The sequence below is a fragment of the Rutilus rutilus genome (assembly GCF_951802725.1).
Source record: "Rutilus rutilus genome assembly, chromosome: 12".
Lineage (NCBI taxonomy): Eukaryota > Metazoa > Chordata > Actinopteri > Cypriniformes > Leuciscidae > Rutilus > Rutilus rutilus.
The window spans coordinates 4,902,555-4,925,659 of NC_140217.1; the positions used below are offsets into that span (position 1 = coordinate 4,902,555).

General features: G+C 37.6%; 1 protein-coding gene across 5 annotated transcripts in view; it reads right to left on the reverse strand.

The window, feature by feature from the left end:
- trak2 (trafficking protein, kinesin binding 2) overlaps positions 1 to 22,515 on the reverse strand; it is a 32,305-nt gene extending 9,790 nt beyond the window's left edge. The window contains exons 1-9 of one of the 5 annotated variants that reach the window (XM_084425286.1): positions 22,397 to 22,515; positions 18,939 to 19,133; positions 16,765 to 16,914; positions 9,220 to 9,276; positions 7,608 to 7,684; positions 7,380 to 7,496; positions 6,051 to 6,260; positions 5,898 to 5,976; positions 4,879 to 5,009 (exon numbers count right to left, since the gene is read on the reverse strand). In XM_084425286.1, the coding sequence (XP_084281412.1) occupies positions 4,879 to 5,009; positions 5,898 to 5,976; positions 6,051 to 6,260; positions 7,380 to 7,496; positions 7,608 to 7,684; positions 9,220 to 9,276; positions 16,765 to 16,914; positions 18,939 to 18,993 (876 nt within the window). In that variant the 5' untranslated portion in view covers positions 18,994 to 19,133; positions 22,397 to 22,515. Of the gene's footprint in view, positions 1 to 4,878; positions 5,010 to 5,897; positions 5,977 to 6,050; positions 6,261 to 7,379; positions 7,497 to 7,607; positions 7,685 to 9,219; positions 9,277 to 12,028; positions 12,384 to 15,429; positions 15,521 to 16,764; positions 16,915 to 18,938; positions 19,134 to 22,396 lie in introns of those variants that run through there. The other 4 variants (XM_084425287.1, XM_084425288.1, XM_084425289.1 and 1 more) reach the window with 4 other exon arrangements.
- Positions 22,516 to 23,105: the final 590 nt, after the last annotated feature.

Sequence of the window (23,105 nt, forward strand, 5' to 3'; positions counted from 1 at the left end):
AAACAAAAATTTACAGATAGATTGTCCTATGAATATAATATACAGATAACTCTTACTGTGAACAGAATTACAGCTAGATATGTACTGAATATAATAATATACAGATGGCTATTACTATAAACAGAATGTTTACAGATAGATATGTACTGAATATAATATACAGATGGCTGTTACTATAAACATAATTTTACAGATAGATATGTACTATGAATATATATACAGATGGCTGTTACTATAAACAGAATGTGAGCATAATATACAGATGGATATTACTATAAACAGAATTTTACAAATAGATATATGTATAAGTTAGGCTAATGAGCAGTATAACAATGGATTTAAAGTAGTGCAAATAAAGTTTGGACAGAAGCTATCCGAGTGAGTGCAGTGGAAAGTAATTGCATATTACAGTTAAGGTACGATATTGCAATGTATATATAACAGTCGGTACTGTAAATAAACAGTCGGCAGTGCAAATGAGCATATTCCAGTCAAGGTAGTAGTGCAAGATGCATATGTAAACAGTTGTTACTGTAATAACAGTCAGCAGTGCAAATTAACATTATAGTATTGCAAATAACAAAATGGAGGCAGGTGTGAGGAGGGAGAGGAGAGTCAATCAGTATATAAGGGGAGTGGGATCAATGAGGGTTAGAGTTTAATAAAGAGACAGCTCTGGGGAAAAAACTGTTCTTTAGTCTGCTGGTCCTGGTCCGGAGGCACCTGAAACGCCTGCCGGAAGGCAGGAGAGAAAACAGTCTGTGGGCTGGGTGAGAGGAGTCCTTAAGGATGCTGCGAGCTCGATGCAGACAGCGTTTCCTCTGGATGTGCTCGATGGCAGGTAGTGGAGTCCCAGTGATGCGCTGGGCGGTTTTCACCACCCGCTGCAGTGCCTTGCGCTCTGCAACAGAACAGCTCCCATACCACACTGTAGCACAGTTGGTCAGGATGCTTTCTATTGCACAGCGATAGAAGTTCACCAGGATAGTGGAGGAAAGCTGATTCTTCCTCAGTGTCCTCAGGAAGAAGAGGCGCTGGTGAGCCTTCTTGACCAGGCTGGAGGTGTTGGTTGTCCAGGTCATGTCCGCCGAGATGTGGGTCCCCAGGAACTTGAAACTGGAGACACGCTCAACAGCCATTCCATTGATGTAGATGGTGTCGTGTGTGCCTCTTGACACTTTCCTGAAGTCCACGATGAGCTCCTTCGTTTTGGTGGTGTTGAGGAGCTGGTTATTTTCGGTGCACCATGTGGCCAGGTGCTTGATCTCCTCCCTATAGGCAGTCTCATCGTTGTTGCTGATGAGACCAATCACCGTAGTGTCGTCCGCAAACTTGACGATGGAATTAGATCCGTACACAGGCTTGCAGTCGGAGGTGAAGAGGGAGTAGAGGAACGGGCTTAGCACACAGCCCTGTGGTACACCAGTGTTGAGTGTGATGGATGTGGAGCAGTTGGAGCCTGATCGAACATTCTGGGGTCTGTTGGTCAAGAAGTCCAAAATCCAGTTGCACATGGAGGTGTTGAAGCCCAGGTCTCCAAGTTTGGCTATTAACTTAGTTGGGATGACAGTGTTGAATGCTGAGCTGAAGTCAACAAACAGCATGCGTGCATAAGTGTTCTTATTGTCCAGATGTGTGAGCACAGAGTGCAGTGCCATGGAGACTGCATCCTCTGTGCTCCTATTGCTACGGTAGGCAAACTGGTGTGAGTCCAATGTGGATGGTAGAGAGTCTTTTAGGTGTGCCAGGACCAGCCGCTCAAAGCACTTCATTACGATGGGTGTGAGTGCTACAGGGCGGTAGTCATTAAGGCACTTCGGGCTGGAGTGTTTTGGCACTGGCACAATGGAAGTGCATTTAAAGCATGTTGGTACAGTTGCTTGGGCAAGAGACAGGTTGAAAATGTCTGTAAAAACCCCAGCGAGCTGCTCCGCACATGCCCTGAGTACGCGTCCAGGGATGTTGTCTGGTCCAGCAGCCTTGTGCGCGCTGATCCTGCTCAGTGCATTGCAGACATCTGTGGAGGAGAGTGTGATCGGTGGGTGGTCAGCTGAGGATTTGAGCTTGGTGGCAGTTTCTCTGTTGTCTCTTTCAAAGCGAGCATAGAAGTCATTTAGCTCGTTCAGGAAGTTGACATCAGTGGCTGCGGGGGTGGAGTGAGAGGGTTTGTAGTCACTGATGGCCTGAATGCCCTGCCACATGCGCCGAGGGTCAGCGTTGGAAAAGTGTCCCTCTATCTTAAGCTTGTAGCAGTGCTTGGCCTCTTTGATGCCCCTTTTCAGATTTGCTCTGGATGTACTATAGGCTTGTGCATCTCCTGATCTGAAGGCAGTATTGCGTGTCTTCAATAGGAGTCGCACTTCCCTGTTCATCCATGGCTTCTGATTTGGGTATGTGGTGATCTGCTTCTGGGTTGTGACACTGTCAATGGTGGTATTAATATAATCCAGTACAGAGGAGGTGTAGCAGTCAATGTCCGTGTGAGAGCCACTGGTGGCTTGAGAAGCAAACATACTCCAGTCTGTGTGTAGAAACCTTTCCTGGAGTGAGAAATCTGCCCCCGCAGGCCACACCTTGATGGTCTTCACTGATGGCTTCACGCGATTGATCAGAGGTGCATATTTGGGGGTGAGGAACAAAGAAAGGTGATCTGACTGTCCCAAGTGGGGGAGGGGTGTCGCGACGTAAGCTTCAGCCATGTTTGTGTAAACATGGTCTAAGGTTTTGTTTCCTCTGGTGTGACAGGAAACATGCTGGTGAAATTTCGGTAGCACTGACTTTAAGTTTGAATGATTAAAATCACCCGCAACAATAAACGCAGCTTCCGGGTGAACGGTCTGTTGTTTACTGATGGCTGCGTGAAGTTCTTTCATAGCAAACTTGGCATCAGCATCCGGGGGAATATAGGCTGCAGTTTTTGTGTAATAATATTGTGAATATATTATTGTGTAATAATATTGTGAAATATTACAATTCAACGGTTTTCTGTTTGATTATATCAAAATAGTAAAATGTAATTTATTCCTGTGATCAAAGCTGCATTTTCAGCATCATTACTCCAGTCTTCAGTGTCACATGATCCTTCAGAAATCATTCTAATCAGGGACGTGCACAGGAATTTTGAGGGGCAGTTGCTCTGACCTGAAAAAAGGGCACCCCTGAAAAAACTCACGGGCTATGAAGGACTGAGAATAACAGGGTCTTTATTAAAATATATATATACAAAGAAGTAAAACACTGAAATACAGCACTCAATCACCTTAACTACTACTAATAATAACACAGATTTTATCAATAAAAATGCCACTGACGATTCTGATTATCGATCCGATTCTTTAACGATTCTTCTTGATAGCACTGTGTGGAAAAATGTAGACAGTCATATGCTTTTCAAAAAAAAAAAAGAAGTGGTTTTATTTATTTTAAAGCTTGAGTAAGCAAACTGTACTTTTTATGTAATTTATGTAATAAATAGAACCTTATTGTAAAGTGTTACTGATTAGTTATACACCGATTCATACATCTACTGAGTTCACTGTTGGAAAGATCATTTTAACCATTCATTAAAATGAATCGGTTCAAAGGAGTCATTAGTTCGCGAATTGGACGTGTCATGCGCGTTGTGATTATCCCAGCAGTTAGGACATGGACACGTCCAAGATTTGTGTCAACACAGAAAACATTTCATCACTGCTGGATAGTTTTTTTTTTTTTTTTCGTTTAATTAAAGTTTTGTTTTATGTCAGCTGAATGTCCGGAACGCTTTTCAGAGAAGATAAGGCAACTTATTTAGCACAATTCACACCCAGCGGTAATTCAGGAAAAAAAAAATCTCAGAATGCTCCACATGAAACTTCCGACCGTGTCGATTTATTTTGATTAATATGTGCGAGGGAGAGAGAGCAAGACAGCGCTGAGTTTGGAGACGGTGAAGTCTTGTTTACACTTTCGCCTGGCTCCGAAGAGAGAGAGTGCGCGCGCGCGACCGAGTCTCTCTCTCTCTCTCTGCTCGTTCTTTCAGTTAAACATGCGCCCAAGCTGTCACAAGCGCAGCAGTTCTACATTAACGTTACTCACCGATCAAATAAGACTTTGGCGGGACAAAAAATCACTTTGGCGGGCGCTAAATCAAGTTCAATGCAGGAAAATTGCGCGAATTTAACTGAATAGTACAGGACCATGCACTCGCACAAATGCGACCACATACATTTTTAACTCGCACATTCTCAAAAAATGGTCGCAGTCTGGAACCCTGATGATGATCGTTCGTTTGTTATACATCACAAACTCACCTTTCCCGACAACGTTGAGTCGTCTCACCCGACAACCGCGACAATCTCCTTCTAGGGCCGCTGATGCAGGCTCAGCTCAGGTGCCGGTCGCGTGCAGCGCTGCAGCCACGTAAACAGAGTTTGCCCTTCCCCTTCCCCTACTGACTTTCACTTTTGGTGCCCGAATGGAAGTGAATGAGGCTTTGCGATTTTTTTTTTTTTTTTATCTAGGCCTAGGTGAAACTCTGCTTTTTTTTTTCTGCAACACTTTTTATTTATTTATTTTTTCCCCCTCGGAAGGGCAAAGTGAGTCGAGAAGGGCATATGGGCAGTTGCCCGGGCAACCTGAGCAACCCCCCTGTGCACGTCCCTGATTCTAATATGATGATTTGCTGCTCTCATTATTATCAATGTTAAAACAGTTGTGGAAACCGTGATAAATTTCGGGATTTTTGATGAATAGAAAGTTTAAAAGAACAGCATTCAAATTATAAATGGTCACTTTTGGTGAAAAAAAGTATTCTAAAAAAAAAAAAAAAAAAATTCTTGCTGACCCCAAACCTCTGAAGAGTGGTATAAAAGCAGGTGTGGCGTGATGTATGCTGACCTCTTTGACTCTGTGCTGGAGCTCTACGATCTGTGTGAGGAGTTGGGCGATCTCTTCCTGATGTCTCATTAAATCCTCGTTCTTCAGGGAGAGCTCTTCCGTCAGTGACACCATCTGACTGTTTGACTCGCCTGTTAAACAAACACACTGATTAAACAACTCTAAAAGAACCTACATCACATTCAATAGAATGTTTCCATGCACTAATTTTCATCAATCCGAATAAATCCAATCTGATTTCAGATTCTGAAAGTTCTGTTTATATGAGACCTATACGTTGCAATACGATTCACATAATCGTTAATATGTGCATTACAAGTAATCTGAACAAAACCACAGTGCCGAGTCTAAGAAATGAAGAACGCTTTTGCAATAATGTCAGCAGAGCAACCGTAAGTATATACATATATATATACATACATACATACATACACATATATATATATATATAAAAATCTGACATATACTGTATGTATGAAGAGCTTTTTTAGCAAAAATTTTGTAAATATTCACAGCATTGCGCATGTGCACAAGGTATGTTTGAATCCGATTGAAAAAATGGTTCGATTCAAGCATTTACATGCTTGATTTTTTTCCAGTTGAGTGGATTATTTTACGTCTGTCTCACCCTTCCAATCAGTTCAAGCGCTTTCAGATTGATTGCATGAAGACGTTTCAGTCCGATTGAGCCAACAATCTGATTACTAATGGATTATTTGATTGCATGCAAGCATATCTAATGTTTTTTTAATGTACTGAGGCTCTGTTCCAAACCCTAGAGAGACATTTTTAGGTATCATAGGTGGTCTTTGAACGCAGAGGCTGTTTTAAAATGCAGGCTGCAAAATTGCATTTTGGCCAAAATCGATGAATACATTTTTTGTGGAATCCTAGAACGCATCACAAAAAATGTCATCCAAATGGCAGACAAATTTAGTGTCCATTAATGAGGTTTAATTTGGTTTATGATGCTGCTGATTAGAGTCGTTTAAGTTGATTTGGAGCTTGGAAATACTCACGTAGCTCTTTAACGCAGTCGTTCACCAGCTGCTGTTCTTTCTCCTCATAAGTGAAGGTCTCTTTCTTCAGGTGACAGGCCTGTAAAACATCAGAGGTCACGCTTTCGTCAAACCCTTCAGCTCCTGTAATATCAGGCAGAGCCCGTGCCTCACCTCAGATCTCAGCGAGAGGTTCTCGTCCTCCAGCTCCTGGAGTTTGGACTGAAGGGCCTCCAGCTGGCTGAGGGCGAGAGCGGCCCCTGAGGGCCCCTGGTGGCGTAACGGCGTGGAGCAGCTGGAGTCGGTCTCGCTCTCCTCGCTGGCGCTCGCAACCATCCGGAGGAGCTCATCCTTCTTCGCCAACTCATGCTGAAGCTGATGAACCTGATACAGAGTTTGTGTGTGTTGCTTTAAAACTGTAGCTTATATAGGGCACTTTGAAATCGGTTTTAGTTAACAAAAAGCATATCTAATTAATTGAATGAAACTTGTACAATTTGACAACAACTTATTAAAAGTTTAACCAAAATCAAATTTTTAGGACCCTATGAAATCGGTTTTCTTTTTTCTTTTCTTTTCCCCAAATTAGCTTTTTTCCCCCTCCTTTTAAGTTTCCTGGGTTCCATTTTAATGATTTCATTAAATTTTAATGATCAAAAACACATCTAATTAATTGAATTAATAAAATATTTTTTTTTAGCCACAATATAACATTATTGACCGATACCGCTAATCCTTCATATTTAAAAGCCGATAACCGATATATTGGCCGATAAATCTAAATCGGAGAGCATGATAACAAAAACAAAAGTCTCACCATTAAAAGCCATGTCCCAAGCACACATTATAATAATGTTCTCATTATAATTTTATGTAGCCTATGTGACTTGAGCAGCACATGTTGCACTTAGCAGTATTTTCCATTTTTGAGGTGATTCCAATCATATTTTAAGCAATTTAAAACCATCAGCTGAAGGAAATAATCCATTGGCTTTAATATATCGGCCAAATTTTCTTTTCGGGCCGATAATGATAACATTAAAAATGAACACATATCGGCCGACACTGATATGGTGGCCAATATATTGTGCATCCCTATTTTTTTTTCAATAATAAGGCCCTATGAAATCTTTCATTTTGTTTGAAATACTATGTTGTCTTTTAATTTTTCTGGATTTATGATTTAATACAAATTTACTGTCAAAAACGTTGTTAATCAAATATATGCATAAAACATTAACAATTTCACACAGAGACACACAGAACATTTCAATTGCAGTCTTTTTGCGGTTTAATATTCACAGACACCAGTCCATTTTCAGTCGCAATTACCCTACTTTTGATTTATTCATCCAAATATTTCCAAATTCAACGACATTCCGCGTTATACTTTAAATTCCATTTAATGACTGGATTCTGTGATTTCGTCCACGTTTTCCGCATTGTGGAAATCCCACTTGTACACCTTGTAGCCTCAATTTTTCATGTGAAAGCGTGTTGTACCTGGTCTACAGCCTGTGCTAGCTGCTCCTCCAGAGATTCGTTTCGCTCCTGCAGCACATGGTTCCTCTGCAGGAGAGACTGACCAATCCGTGCGGCCAATTCCAGATCGCGATCCCTCTGCGGGACGACATCGCAATGCAAACAGACAGCCAATCAAGAGACATTACGATCAAAAGCAAACTAGACAAAGCACTTTATCACAGATTGCTGAACGATCACATCACTCACTTCAGCCAGGAGGTGTGTGACCACGTCGATGTCATTGTAGGTCTTGGTCATCTGCTCCACCCGCTCAGCGCTGAGGACTACAGAGAGAGAGAGAGACAGGCAAAGAGTCACACAAACAAAATCCTGAAAGAAATGCTACAAATACTGGCAACTACACTAGCGGTGCACGGGTAAATAAATAGTTTTTTTCTATAAACAAATAGAAAAAAAAAATAATAGTTATTTTTTTCTCTCTCGGCAAGACAAACCAAAATAGGAAGGTGTAGAAACACCCACATGCCACGCCATATGGCAAGCTCTACACATGCACCACACACACACACACACACACACTGCAGTGATGTCATGCACAAACCCAAAGTGCATTCAAAAACATATGAATTCAGATTTAACATTTAATTGCATGCACTACACACTTTTTTGAGAGAGAGAAATTACTATTTTTATTTAGCAAGGATGCATTAAATTGATCAAAAGTGACAGTAAAGACATTTATAATGTTACCTGTTTTCAACATTGATAATAATAATAATCAGAAATGTTTAATGAGCAGCAAATCATCGTATTAGAATGATTTCTGAAGGAATCATGTGACACTGAAGACTGGAGTAATGATGCTGAAAATTCAGCTTTGATCACAGGAATAAATTATAGTTTAAAATATATGAGACTGGAAAACGGTAAATTTAAAATCTAATAATATTTCACAATATTACTGTTTTTTACTGTATTTTTGATCCAATAAATGCAGCCGTGGTGAGCAGAAGAGAAAACACCAAATAATCCTACCAAATCTCAAACTTATGACAGTAGTGTACACGGATCGAAATCTAAAGTGAGTTTACTCTTCACTACAGATGTGCTGTCTACTGCATATAAACACTAGAGGGGTCATTTTCTTTCCTTAAGACTAACTAATAATTTTTGCCAAAGTTGTACCAAATGTTATTTAACAGGGTTTCCTTTTAATTTCCCATTTGTGCGAGAACCTGTGTCCAAACCAGATGCAATGCAACAAATCGATAATCAATGAAACCTGGTTGTCCCCGACAGATACAACAACAGCAAGACATTTTGTCGACCACCTGGTATCTATAGCGGTTTGCTCAAAATTGATTTTTTTTGCTATTTTCAGATTCAGCATTGATAGATACATTGCTTGCTGCGACATTATTTGACTACTGTACCTTTAAGGCTTTATGTAAATGAGATCTATTACAGATCTGTGATTGGCTAACCTCTTCACATATGAAATGAGTAACAATGCCAAATTATGAATACCAAATAGGTGTTTGTGTGTTAATGTAGGTTTTCTTATGTTAATGTGCTCATAGTTTAGTTTCAATAAATGTTGTAAATAACAGATGTTTACATATTAAATAAGAGTTTTATATACCGTTTTCCATGATATGACCCCTTTAATGTGAGTTTCAGATGGCTCTAGGACACCGCAGTACATTTAACACACCAGACTACACATGCTGGTTGTCCGAGGTCAAATACTAGCTCAAAAATAGAAGCAGAAACTAGGAAGGACAGGCTTTCTGTAAGAATAGATGACAGACGAGTGGAATATAGACAGATAAAGCATCAGACAGACCGTGTGTGTTACCTTTAGAGAGGCTGTTAGAGCCATTATGGGGATGAGAGGAACCAACAGCTAGAAATGCTGCAGAAGGAATGAGAGAAAGAGAACGAGAGAGAGGGAAGAAGAGAAGCAAGAGAGAGAGAGAGAAGTATTATATGCTGAGGAATTCGGGTAAACATTCAGTCAGGGTGACAGACACCATCACCAGTGGGGGGGGGGGGGGGGGGGGGGGGGGGAGAGAGAGAGAGAGAGAGAGAGAGAGAGAGAGAGAGAGAGAGAGAGAGAGAGAGAGAGAGAGAGAGAGGGATAATAGAGGAATAATGAAGCACCTGACAGCAGTCACTGTCCCGTGAGCAATCCTGAATTAAAATAAATGCATTCTCATTAGGTTTAAACACACAAACGCAGTTGTTTCACTATATTAGTGAGGACAATGCATAAGAAAGACTTCTATTGATTTTATATCAGGTTCATGATGTTTTCTATGGCCTTACTCAACCCATCACAGAAACATGTGCAAAACACTAGATTTAAAGAAAAACATGTTTTGGCTCATTTATTAGCCTTTAACTAGTGAGGACCAGTAAAATGTCCACACTCGTTGGTTGTCATAACACACGCACACACGCACGCACGCACGCACACTGAAGTCCACTTGAAAAGTATCTGGGCTAGACTTCATGTGAACTCCAGTGAGGTTGAATATGCAAGTTATGCAACTAATGCATCCCGACTCCTGATGAAATAAAATGATTTATTTGATCATCTAATGTGACGATACCTGTCGTTCTGCAGTACCGGTACCCGCTGATAGCCGGCTGTTTTAAAACGCTCCCATGAGTGTTTGTGTAATGGCTGTGTGAAGAGGGTCAATGGTTTCTATTTACAACAGGTTTTTGCACTGTTGAGCTTTGTAGCCAATATAAATATGTAACGCAGTATGTTGTTGTGTAACGCAGTATGTTATTACAGTATGTTGTTGTATATATATATATTTTTTTTTATGTTGTTAACTACGCATTGCAAAGTATTAAACGTGCGATTGAACACGATTGACAATGATAACAATAGCAATGTGCGGAACAAAACAATCTGATAATGTAAGTCAAATTATATGTTCATTAAGACTTGGTGTAAACGCAAAATAATGGACCTGACACTTTTTTTCTATGTACTTTGTTGTTCACTTTTTACATATAAATGTACAGATTTTTTTAAATAGTTCTAAGCACTTTGTTTTTATGATCTGTCCTGACAGTGATTATTTTTTACTTCATGAATAAATAGTATAACTTAATATTACAAACTGTTTCTTTACATTTATTTTGGTTGTATTGTCAGTCCTGGGCTTACACGTCACATGGGGTAGAATACTTTGTACTGTTTGTGTGTGGATGACCGTGTTTGTACCGCCACCACCGAAGACCATTTTTGACCCAGGAAAAACCCTGTTGTTATAGTACTATATTATAGACAATATTATCCTGTTATCAGAGTCATCATCTGATCATTTAGATTGAGACACAGATTAAAAGATTATCTGGTATATGGCCTACACTTAACTAGATTTAAACAAAATAAAACACACAGTAGATTTGCCTCCAAACTATAGCTAAGTTAAATTTGGTAAATATTTAACTTGTAAATATCCAAACTCTAACCTGACTCAAAACATCTTAATATCTAACCCATGTTAATTCAGCCTAACAAGAATGATTGTACATAAAAACATTAGTAAGTGCACACACTACCATTCAAAAGTTTGGGGTTGGGAAGATTTTTTAAATGTTTTTTAAAGTAGTCTCTTCAGCTCATCAAGGATGCATTTATTTGATCAAAAATACAGTAAAAACATTAATAGTGTGAAATATATTTACAATTAAGTTTCTTTCTATTTTACTACTATTTTTTTATATAATGTATTCCTGTGATCAAAGCTGAAATTTCAGCATCATTACTCCAGTCTTCAGTGTCACACGATCCATCAGAATAATTGTAATATGCTCAAGTGGCTCCTCAAGAAACATTTTTATCAACATTATTTTACAGGATTCTTAATAGAAAAGAACAGCATTTATTTGAAAGAGAAATCTTTTGTAACATTACATGTGTCTTTAATGCATCCTTGCTGATAGTATTAATTTCTTCCCAAAAAAAAAAAAACACTTTTGAACGGTATTGTCCATCTCGTGCTTGTGTACCAAATTTCCACACATTCATCCATTTCCATACATTCATTCAAATTCCAAATACAATCACTGGAAATCTGGAATAATCAATTCCCATTAGGGCTGCACGATATTGAAGAAAAATGCGATAACTCATTAAATAATGCGATATATTCGATATGCGATACGATAATGCTTAAAGTGTGTAAAATAAACTTAAATTATCTTTAAAATATATTAAAAATTATATTTTGTTTCACATTCTTTTTGTGACAAGAAAACATCCCTACAGTTTCTGAAAGTGAACAGCGGTGTTTTACTGTAGCATGAGTGTTATTTTAACATGCACGGGGTTCAGGTTATCCTACATTAGGTGCATTTAACAACAGAAAATGAATAATCAAAATGTAAAAATAAAAAACTGCTTAGTTTTCACTGTATGAATTAAATATATACTGATTGTTATTAAAGCAACAAAAGTTATTCAGCCAAGAGCAGTGAGTGATTTTCTCTTTGTCTTTTCTTCATGACCCCAGTTATTGCAAGCTGTTGTGATATGCATATCGCGATATTTCAATAATTTCGATATATTCTGCAGCCCTAATTCCCATTCTCTAGCTCTCTCTAACACACACACACACACACACACACACACACACCCTTACCTGATGCGAGATGGTGAGCTGGGATCTCTTCACTCAACTGAAGCATCCTGACAATCATGGCACTACTTCACTGACATCAACACATACCTCTATCCCGACCCAAACACACACACACACCAACTAAACCTCCATTCCCACAGAAACCTCAAGCCTCATAAACACTCATGACTGCTCTGATCCGCTCGGTCAAGTTCAGACGTACATATATAAACTGTTGTATAACGGTGTCATGAAGAGCCTCAGCAATAAGTGACGCATTAGTAATCAGACACAAGGCGACCTTTGATCTCCAGTAAGACATCAGATGTGTCAGTCCGGTCAGTTCACTTCCACTATCACAGCGGCCCTTGCAAAACTGTTGGCCACAAAATTGAGATAAATTGAGAGCTCTGGGATTTTTGCATAATCAACAATGACAGAGCACAACACAGTAACACTGCAACACGGACGTTTGACCTGGAATCTCAAATGAGCCGTCGTCCTTTTACATGTGTTGTTAATGTTAACTAATGATAAACCATTAACTAAAAACTATTAAAAAGCTGAAATAAAATAAAATATAAATATGCTAATATTTAATATAAAATATAAAATATAATATAAAATAGCTAGTTATTTTGTTAAGTTTAAGTTAACGTGCTAAAATTAGCGAACAATTGAAATAAAAATACAGCTAAACAGAAATATTAAAAATATTTAAAAATGACAAAACCACATAAAATGATTAAAACACTTTTAAATTAAAATTGAAATATATCAAATAATAGTAGATAAATAATACTAAAATATTGCCTATTACAGATATAAAAGGAATCTGATTTGACTTTAAATTGATTTAATTAGATAAGCTTTAATTGCATACGCACATACTGAATTGGCTGATCTCCTATACAAAAAATGTACTGTAATGGCTATGGTATTTTTGTGACAATTGCTAGTTGATTCATTCAATATAGTCTATGAAGTAAGTGAGGAATCAAGTTTTCACCTGCAATAGCAGCAATACTGTTTATATAGTCTTACATTAATTAAAACATGGTAATGAGCAGCTATCCATGGTTTTGCACTCACCTCACTACACAAACACAATGTTGATTATGAAATAAATGTTCAATTTTCATCAAGACCGCAGTAAATGGTGTACTAGGATCTTCTATTATGTCTGTCCCTCTATAAATATGACATTGAGCTCTTGTTCATGCACTCTCATGTTCAGCCCTCCGTTTATAAACCTGAAATAGCCTCCATCTGCCCCTTCTCAGGTTATTCTTAGCATCACATCATCATCCAGCTGGGAGAAACTAGGGCAACAAGTCTCCGCAGGACTCCTCTTTTCAGAGCTACCCTAAACCCACACACCCTCACTCATTAGTGCTCTAGCACGTACACATGGTTTATCGCTGAACCCACTGACTAGATGTTTCAATAGTATCCAACAGCAGAGCCACAAAGCAACAGGTCCTGACTGTTTCAGGACAGCCGCACCAGGCCAGCTGTCTCAGACTGGAGATTATAGCCTCATTAAGAGTAGGGTTAGTGGTGGGGTGAGGTTAGCCATTTGCTAGGGTGGAGTTTAAAGTAGAAGTGAGGTAAGGGTTAGTGGAGATCGTCAGCTCTGCCCTAACTTCCGGTCTGAGACGGCTGGCCTGGCACTGTGGCTCTGCAATTAGACATATCTCTGATGTTTGTGTAGTTAAAGATACAGTCACATTAGATATTTAAAAAACTGTTTCAAAACTTAGTGAGCAGAATTTCAAGTCATCACAGGAGTGCTCTCGACATGAAGTCTGATTCGGACAAATTTGTACGTTTATTTGGCATCACACACATCTTTCATCAAAAGGACGAGCACTGCGAAAAGTTCAGTGAAAAAAAACAAAGAGAGAGAAATTGTGTTCAAAATGTTGAATGCATTCAAAATGTTGAATTTTGTGTTCAAATTTGCATTTAAAAAATGCATATGAAAAGTATCAATAAAAAAAAAAAATGTTTAGCATCAATAAAAATAGACTATTTCAACAACTATTGCATGCAGGGCTGTAACTAACAACGGTTTTAATAAATCGATTAATCTGTTGATTATATCTTTGATTATTAATTATTGGCACAGTGAATATTTATATCTTCTATAATGCAAACTTAATAATTATTTAAAAAAAATAATTGCAATATTTATATTGCAAACTATATTATTGCACAGGTCTATATATAATGTTGTATATATAAATATATACATATAAATATATACATATATACATATATATATATATATATATACACACACTCATGTAAAGCGATGCTATATAGTAAATCTCTATCAACTGCTAGAGTTTTTATATTATAACATAATGTAAACTACTTTATTTCCCAGCTTAATCTGCCAAATGCAACTTAATGAAGATATTAAAATATCAGAAACATTAACATCATGCTTTTATTTAAAGCTGCTTTGAAACAATAGACTTAAAACTTATTTGATTAATCGGATGAAAAAAAATAAATACTAAAAAAAAAAATACTAAAAAGAGATGAATTTTATTATTTACAAAATTGTTATTCCACATCCTGGCCAGTGTTGTCATCCAAACAATGTGCAATTTAAAGACAATGAATGTATCTGTGTAAACTACGTAAAAAAAAAAAAAAAAAAACCTTTAACGTTAAGTGTTGCTAACATTAAACTCCATTTAAATCAACTAAGTTGAGTCTCCCATGCATTTTCATCGTTGGCTACTTCTGAGGTTTTATGACAGCAACTTCCATGACTGTAGACACTCTAGGTTTTGAAACAGAGCTAATTTAGTATGTAGTATGGACAAGTTTAAATCCTGCAGGGAACACACAAAGCATGTCACATGTCATGTCGGTCAACTTAAAGATGACATCAGCACAACATGAACTCTCAAAGATGACATCAGCACAACATGAACTCTCAAAGATGACATCAGCACAACATGAACTCTTACAGATGACATCAGCACAACATGAACTCTTACAGATGACATCAGCACAACATGAACTCTTACAGATGACATCAGCACACTTGGCTGATCTCAGAGACGCAGAGATACGCGAGCTCTCACTTCAAGTACACACTGCAGAATCGCGCCAGCACACACCCTCAACAAAACTGCCACAACAACTCAAAGGAAGCATTTAACAATGCCTGCATGCAACTACGCAAACAGACGGACACAACACACAATGCATTCATACAGAAACACACACACACACACGCGCAAGTTCACCCCACATGCCCTGTCCGTTATAGATGACCTTGAATTGTCAGAAGTCCTGTAGTGTCGGTGAGCAGCACAAATACTTCAAAATAAAACAACACGCTCACACACACACACACCTCTTTATGATGCGTGCATGAACAAATCTCGATATCGTCTCACCTTCTGCAGCACATTGATCATAGAGCTCCTCATGTTGTATGTTTAGCACCGGCATGACCTCTTCTCTCTCTATTCATCCCTCCATCCATCTGCCCCTCTCCCTCCCGCCCCGTGACGCTGTCAGCTGCACTTAAGAGACCTGACCACTGAATTCCTGTGCCCTTGCCAGGGACGGGCACACACACACACACAGCATATGCGCAACCGTGTGGGGCCGTCAAAGCAATGCAACTAACTTAACTACATGTTTCAGCTGTAGATTTGAGATAATGTAGATTTGCCACTTTTCCGCCCGAGGTGTCCCGATACAACGCAACTATAAAATAATTATTCTGATAGCATATAAGTATTACAAGTAATAAGTAATACAGTAAGTATTAAGTAATACAAATTTGTGTCACACACAGCTTTATAGCAGAGTTGAAGTTAAAAAACAAAAATTCCCTCTCTCCATTATGTAACATTGGAAAGTTTGATTGATTTTAAGGAATCGGATTGTTCTGGAAACTCATGTAAACGATCCTTTCGAAAAGGTTTAAATCTTCTAAGGAGTAAGGACAACATGAATTATTTACTCTTTTTAAATGAATTATAAAACTCTAGGACTGTACAATAATAACATACGATAATTATTATGATATATTCATGCAGCAGTTATAATCCATATAGACCAAAATGAAATTTCTTAAATGTTAAATGCTTTAGAGCACAGAGTTAAGTTTGAAGAAACGAGAAACATGGCAGATTATTGCTGAAGTGAAAAAAGTAATAAAAAATAAATTAATTTTTAAAAGTATCAGAGTTTATTGTTCTGACAAAATGCACAGAAATACTATTTTTAATTTTTATATGAGATATATATTTTCCAAAACATGTTTTGCTCTAAAACTGCAAGTAAATCAAAGCAATAATCTAAAGTTATGTTCCAAATTTGAGGATGTCTTAAATGATCTTTCAGTGAGATCTTATTTGTGTGCAGTACCAAACGTTTCCACTAGTTGAAATTCAATCTCCATTCATTTCCAATGCAGCCGTTTTTGACCATAAGAAGTACACGTGTGACTATTTTTTTCTGGTCATCTATCCTTTTTGAATCACATCCATGTTTTTTTTCTTTTTTTGTGTTCACACAAGAAAGTGGCAAAACCTTGACCAAGTTTCGTACCATTCCAATGAAGTAAAAAATTCTTAAAAAACAAAACGTAACATTTTTCGTTCTAAAATACCTGAAGATCACCAGCGGTTAGCTTCCACAACAGTGGCAATCCTGACAGACATAGCAACCAAACAGTCATGCGCACGTGTTTGGCTGCAAACACACTCAGAGTGACTTACTCATGTAGCGGAAAGTTTCCTCGGCCAGCATGGGTGAGATGGCGCTGGGTTCCTCTGGAGAGCAGGAGGGGGAGATGACCCAGTCCTGACCCTCGTAGAGATACAGCGAATCCCTGCTGACACCCCCGTCACACACCTTACTGCCCTCATCTACAGGACACACAGAAAGAACACATTCAATCAGGGGTTCAATGAACTTCACAGGTCAGAAGAGACATTATGAATCCATGCACGCCATCTGCTGTTCACTCAAGTCAGGATACACTTGGCCATATTATGAGGAATCATAATTACCTTGATATGTTGAAATAAAAAAATTATAATAACTTTCAGAACTCGAAACTCCCTCGATGGATTTACTAAACGACTAGTTCATTAGTCTGCGATGAGGAAGCATTGTATAATTATTCTGTATCATGTTTTTCTGTGCCATGACAAATGAATCATCCTGACCAATCCCTAGATGTCACTGCAAATGACCATCCACGTTTACATTACACGTTAAAATCAACTGAACACCCTGAGCTTAAAGTTAGTAATTAAATCTGACAATCCCAGATGCTAAATTTACCCTGAAATAACCCATTAGAGAGCAATTACATGACGCACTTTATACTATAATGATAGTACAATAATGATAAACAATCAAGTACACACATTCAGTCTGAACAACACAAGACAAAACTACACAATACAACAATAAATGTCAACCAGCAGAATCACAATCAATGAAAAATTATCATATTACATATTGGACAGGTTGGAAATGTTGCATTGATTTTTTTTAAAAAGGGGAAATTATATGGATTTCTATTGTTATTTCAATATGTTCCTTGATTATATAAGTAACATATTTAGCAAAAAATATTATTTTCAACCCTCATTCTGATCCTCTCTCTGAAAAGCTCTGGCTTGTCAGTAAATGGCCACTGTTGATTGGCTAAAGTCATTGCATAAGAAAAAAGTATCAACGCCCACTCACTACTGCACAGGAATAAGTGTTTTGAAAACATTATCCATATAAAACCATCATTTACAGACAAAGCTATGGAGCTGCTGTCAGATCCAATACAGTTGCTGCTTCATCTTTCAATAAATGTTTCTTTGCGAACTTTCCATTACACTGCGCCTCGTTTACAAGACAATCTGCAGTCAAACGCTCCGAACAAACATATAATCCTCAGACGTGATCTGGGGATTAAAAAAACATAAAAAAAAAAAACGCTGGGATTCTTCTGAAGTCTCTACAGAGATACAAGCGAGCTGACAGGTTAAAGTCACCATGAAATCAAAACTGAAAATTATTTTTTGGAATATTGCAGTGAGTCTTATAAATGATTTATCCATACACATCGTTTTTTTTCTTTTTAATTCATCAGCTGTTAAATTCAGCAGGGCAACCTGTCACTCACACGAGATCGACCAATAGCAAACCCCAACCATCCAATCAATTCTTCACAGACCAAATCAAGCCCCGCCCAAATTCTTTTCCATGTCCGATGAGCCGTTTCACTCGGATATACGTCAGAATAGGGAAAAAAAGACACAACTTCTGTTTCATGTCGACTTTAAACGACTGAACGCCAATAGGCGGGGCCAATGGTGTGATGATGTAAAACTATTCGATGTTGTCTTGCTCTAGTGGCAATCCTATGCAAATGCATTTCCCCATGTGATGTCACAAATCCCCACATGTTCAAATGAATTGCTCTTCTTGTACAGATGAGGACATTTTAAGCCAGGGTTCCTCAAACTCGGTCCTGGAGGGCCACTGTCCTGCACGGTTTAGCTCCAACCCTGATCAAACACACCTAGCTGATGTGAGATCCTGAAGACATTGGTTAGCTTGCTCAGGTGTGTTTGATCAGGGTTGGAGCTAAACTGTGCAGACAGCAGCCCTCCAGGACCGAGTTTGAGGAACCCTGTTTTAAGCCATGCAATTTTGGAAGTTTTAATGGTACAAAGACCTCTTATTTGTCAAAAGATCAAGGCAAATTAGATTTTTATCATGTCATGAGCCCTTTAAGTTTAATTTCCCTCTCTTCCTTTTCTTGTTGCTCTGTAACATATTTCCGGTTGGGTGAATATGTGGTTCAGTGGAGCAGTTTACTGTAGTAACTCAGCCTGATGTGACTTCCTCTTTCTGTGTCTCACACACACACACACACACACACCTGTTCCCGCAGCTGTGTCCTTCTTCTCAACGCTCATGGGCTTCACCTCGAACATTCTGATTGGTCAGCTGGGCGAATGAAGGCGGGGCTTCTCACTCATGCCCAAACCGCACGAGCAGAAGACGTGAAGGCTGCTGATGTCACATCCTGTTTTGCATTAAGACACCATGGAGATTCGCAGACTCCAGCCTATACCTGAAGGACACAGAAAATACCATGACATTTACAGTAATAATCATATGCACATGTCCTCATTCTCTCTCTGCTGACATTTCAGTGTTTCTCCTCCAGCTGTTTGGCAGATTATCTCTCCGCTCCAGCAAGCCTGTACGAGACAATAATCCAGGCTAACATTTGAACCATTATGTCATTTGGAGAGCTATGTGAAATGCTCCAGTTGTCCCTTACAAGAAAGGTTTCATATTTTTTTAATGCTGATTTTTTTATGTTGAAGTATACAATACATGATGTTCAGAACCAATTTAATTCGTTTTATTAAAAGAAAATATGCATAAAAATATGCATTATGAATAACAACAGCAACAACAATAATGATTGAATATTATGATTATGATTTTTATATTCATAATGCACAGGTTTTTTTCTATTTTTTTTGTTTCACATTATGTGATTATTACTGTATTATTGCTATTTATTAATAAAAACTATGCATAATTCATACTTTTACTAATACTAATTATTATTATTATTATTATTATGATAGTGTAACATATACATAGTTATGAGTGCAGATTGGATCTAATGCAGTGACACTGATTCAAGTGTGACTTCAGTGTCTTGATCGTTTTTGGTGCGACTGTCTGTCTCTAGAGCGTGACTGTCTTCCTCAGGACAGGCCTCAGAGGGGCGAGTGAGGGGCACTTCCTGTTGTTCAGAAAAAGAAAGGCTCCAGAACGGTTTAAAGGAGCACACATGAACTTCCTGTCTTGAGGTCTGGAGAGAAGAAAATCCCATAGAAGTGTAGGCCTACATGATGAGGTTTACAGAACACGGTATTCATTTGGAAAACAAGGGTTGGTTCTATAACGGATAAAAGACGAGAGCCAAAAGTCTGCTTAACAAAAATGTACTAAAAATCACAAGGCAAAAAAAAAAATTAATAAAGATAACAGAGAAGTAGCCTATATTATATTCACATTCACATTCACGCAGAGCCTACAGCACAACTTACAAACAACCTCAGTGTGAGGTTTCACTCATGTTTGCAGCAGGTGATTCATGGAGCGAGTCGGTAACATTGTTTTAATGTTTTTAAAAGAAGACTCATCAAATAATGATCAAAATAATACAGTATAAATGTGAAATATCTGCTCAAGAAACATTTCTGATCATTATAAATGTTGAAAATATTGTTTTTGTGGAAACTGTGATATATATATTTTTCAGGATCCATCTATGAAGTTTTTTTTGTATTCACATGGTTTTGTAACAATGTGCATTTGTTTGTTAAACTCAAATGTGTGTTTGTGTGCATATAGAGGGATCAAAACAGACCTGTTGTACCACAAACAAAAGTGAAAGTGAATACAAATGCATTACAATGTATAACATATAATAATGGGAACAATTTAATATAACAAATTCCTTGTAATGACCATTACTTGGCTGATACATTTCAAGTTAAACTCCAGCTTCAGAGTTTAGACTTTCTTTTAAATATATATATATATATATATATATATATATATATATATATATATATATATATAGTCAATATTATACTGCAAATCTCTTCTGACCATCTCATCTGCTTTCACTTCCAACTAATCCTCAGATCAGGATCCCAAGCACTTAATCCTCAGCGCTGTACCGTCCCTCTCGTTTCCCAAAAACTATTTATTAAACCTGAAAACTTGATTTATTCTCTTGTTATAGTCAGGAGATAAGCAGCTGTGCAAGGCCTTTCTGTCAAATATAATTCCCAACAACGATATTTATATTCTTCCTCTTTTTGTCTTACTTCAGGAAGTTATCGTATCTTGGGAAGTGCAGAGATTGTGATGACAACCTCTGTTCTTTTAATATCGATCGAGCCTCATGCCCACAACGTCTGACCAGCCCATTACAGGAAACATATATTCAAAACCATCAGACGGACACAGGGTTATTAATAATCCCAACCTGACTCAATGCAAAACCAGCTTCACTGGAAAAACAAGCATATATCAACACATCAGACTGTCCTTTTATTGACGCATCCCAAAAGTAAAGGTATATTTGTGAAGGTGTGGTTCAGACGCTCCTCAGGATTTTGCCAGCATGACTTCCAACAAGCTCCGTCTAAACGACACCTGAAATAAGCTATTACACGTCGTCCCATATATTCTCAGCCTCTCGGGATGCTTAAGGGCGAGGAGAACCGTCAATAAACCTCCATTAGCATCTGTTCATCAATCTTCCCAATCTGCAGTCATGTAATGGTTACAAACTAAAACAAAACAAAAACCACGTGAGAGATCTCTCACGTTTAAGTCTGACATATGACTGTAAGGAAACTATTAAAGTCAAACACATGAGGCCTGATGTCTGTGACTGCACTTCTTGCAATAAATGTACGGCATCATTAAAGCGATCAAAATGTTATATAAACAAATAAATTTTTAGCCTACATTATTTTCTTTGAATTAAAGTAACTTGTTAAATCTGCTGTCAAAAAATCAGATAATACAGTATACACACACACACATACATAGGCTACATAAATATATATATATATATATATATATATATATATATATATATATATATATATATATATATACATAAACACACACACATATATACACACACACACATATATATATATATATATATATATATATATATATATATATACACACACACACACACACATACATATATATATATATATATATATATATATATATTATACACACAGGCACACACTTAATACTTAATTACATAATCGTAAAAGCACTCATGTATGATCTTCTGTTAATTAAAAGTAAACAGGTCGTGTTCATAAAACTAAAATTCATAAATCATCAGATGTTAGTGATGATGGATTATTGATGAATATGATTAGGACGAATGTGATGAAAATCATGTATAACATCTAAACACAAATACACGAGCAAATACAGCACAGAGATGCTCTATGATAAAGCCCATTTGATCTGATGCAACAGATTTCATAATCCCTGCAGATGTCACACAGATTATCCAGATCTTTAAAACGCGCAGATTTAGAACAGAAAACACTTCTATTGAACACTCAGAGAACAAAAAACATACAGAGAACAATATGCGTTGAACTAGATGCATTGATCTGCATCCTAACGGCCATATGAGCAGCAGCACATCCCGTGACCCGTTCAAACTCATCCACTCATCCTACACACACACACACACACACACACACACACACATCTCTGTACACCAGCTGTGAAAGAGCGGAAAATATCCCCCTCTCTTACCTTTAGTTCACGTAAAATCCGTTTATCCGAGCGTTAGTGGTACATGTGGCTCCTGTCAGTTCGAGCGTTTGAGACAATAGCGAACAGAGCGAGGAGGGAGGGGTATTTGGGGAAGAGTTTGGGCAAATCTGGCGTCAGTGAGCCATAAATACGTCATATATTCCGCGACATTTATTTTGTGATAAAAGTCCCAGAGATATTTATTTATTTATATATTTTGAATGGGTCACACAATTACAATAATTATTATACATTTTCATTGTTTCATAAACAGCACAGGTTAAACAGACACAAACAAATAAAATAATAATAATAATAATAATTATTATTATAATAATAAGATAATAGAGAAATTGTAAACATGAGAGGGGTCAGGAATTATACTATTCCTAAATATATATTTTATATATTTATTTTGCTTATTATTTTATATATTTATTTTGTGATAAAAATATTATCTTATCTTATTATCTTAATTATGTCCATATTATAGGTCCCATCTGAAAACAAATTAATTTAAGATCCCCTCTGTTTTTAGATCACTTCCTATTATTACAAAAATATTTAAAAGGTAACGTTAGAGGGGAATTCATTGGATAGAGTATGTGCTTTTATTATGTATAGCCTTCTAGTTTAGTCGAATTATTAAGAGACTTTTATTATATACAATCCTCTGGTGCTCATTTACGACATGTATGAAAGACCTTTA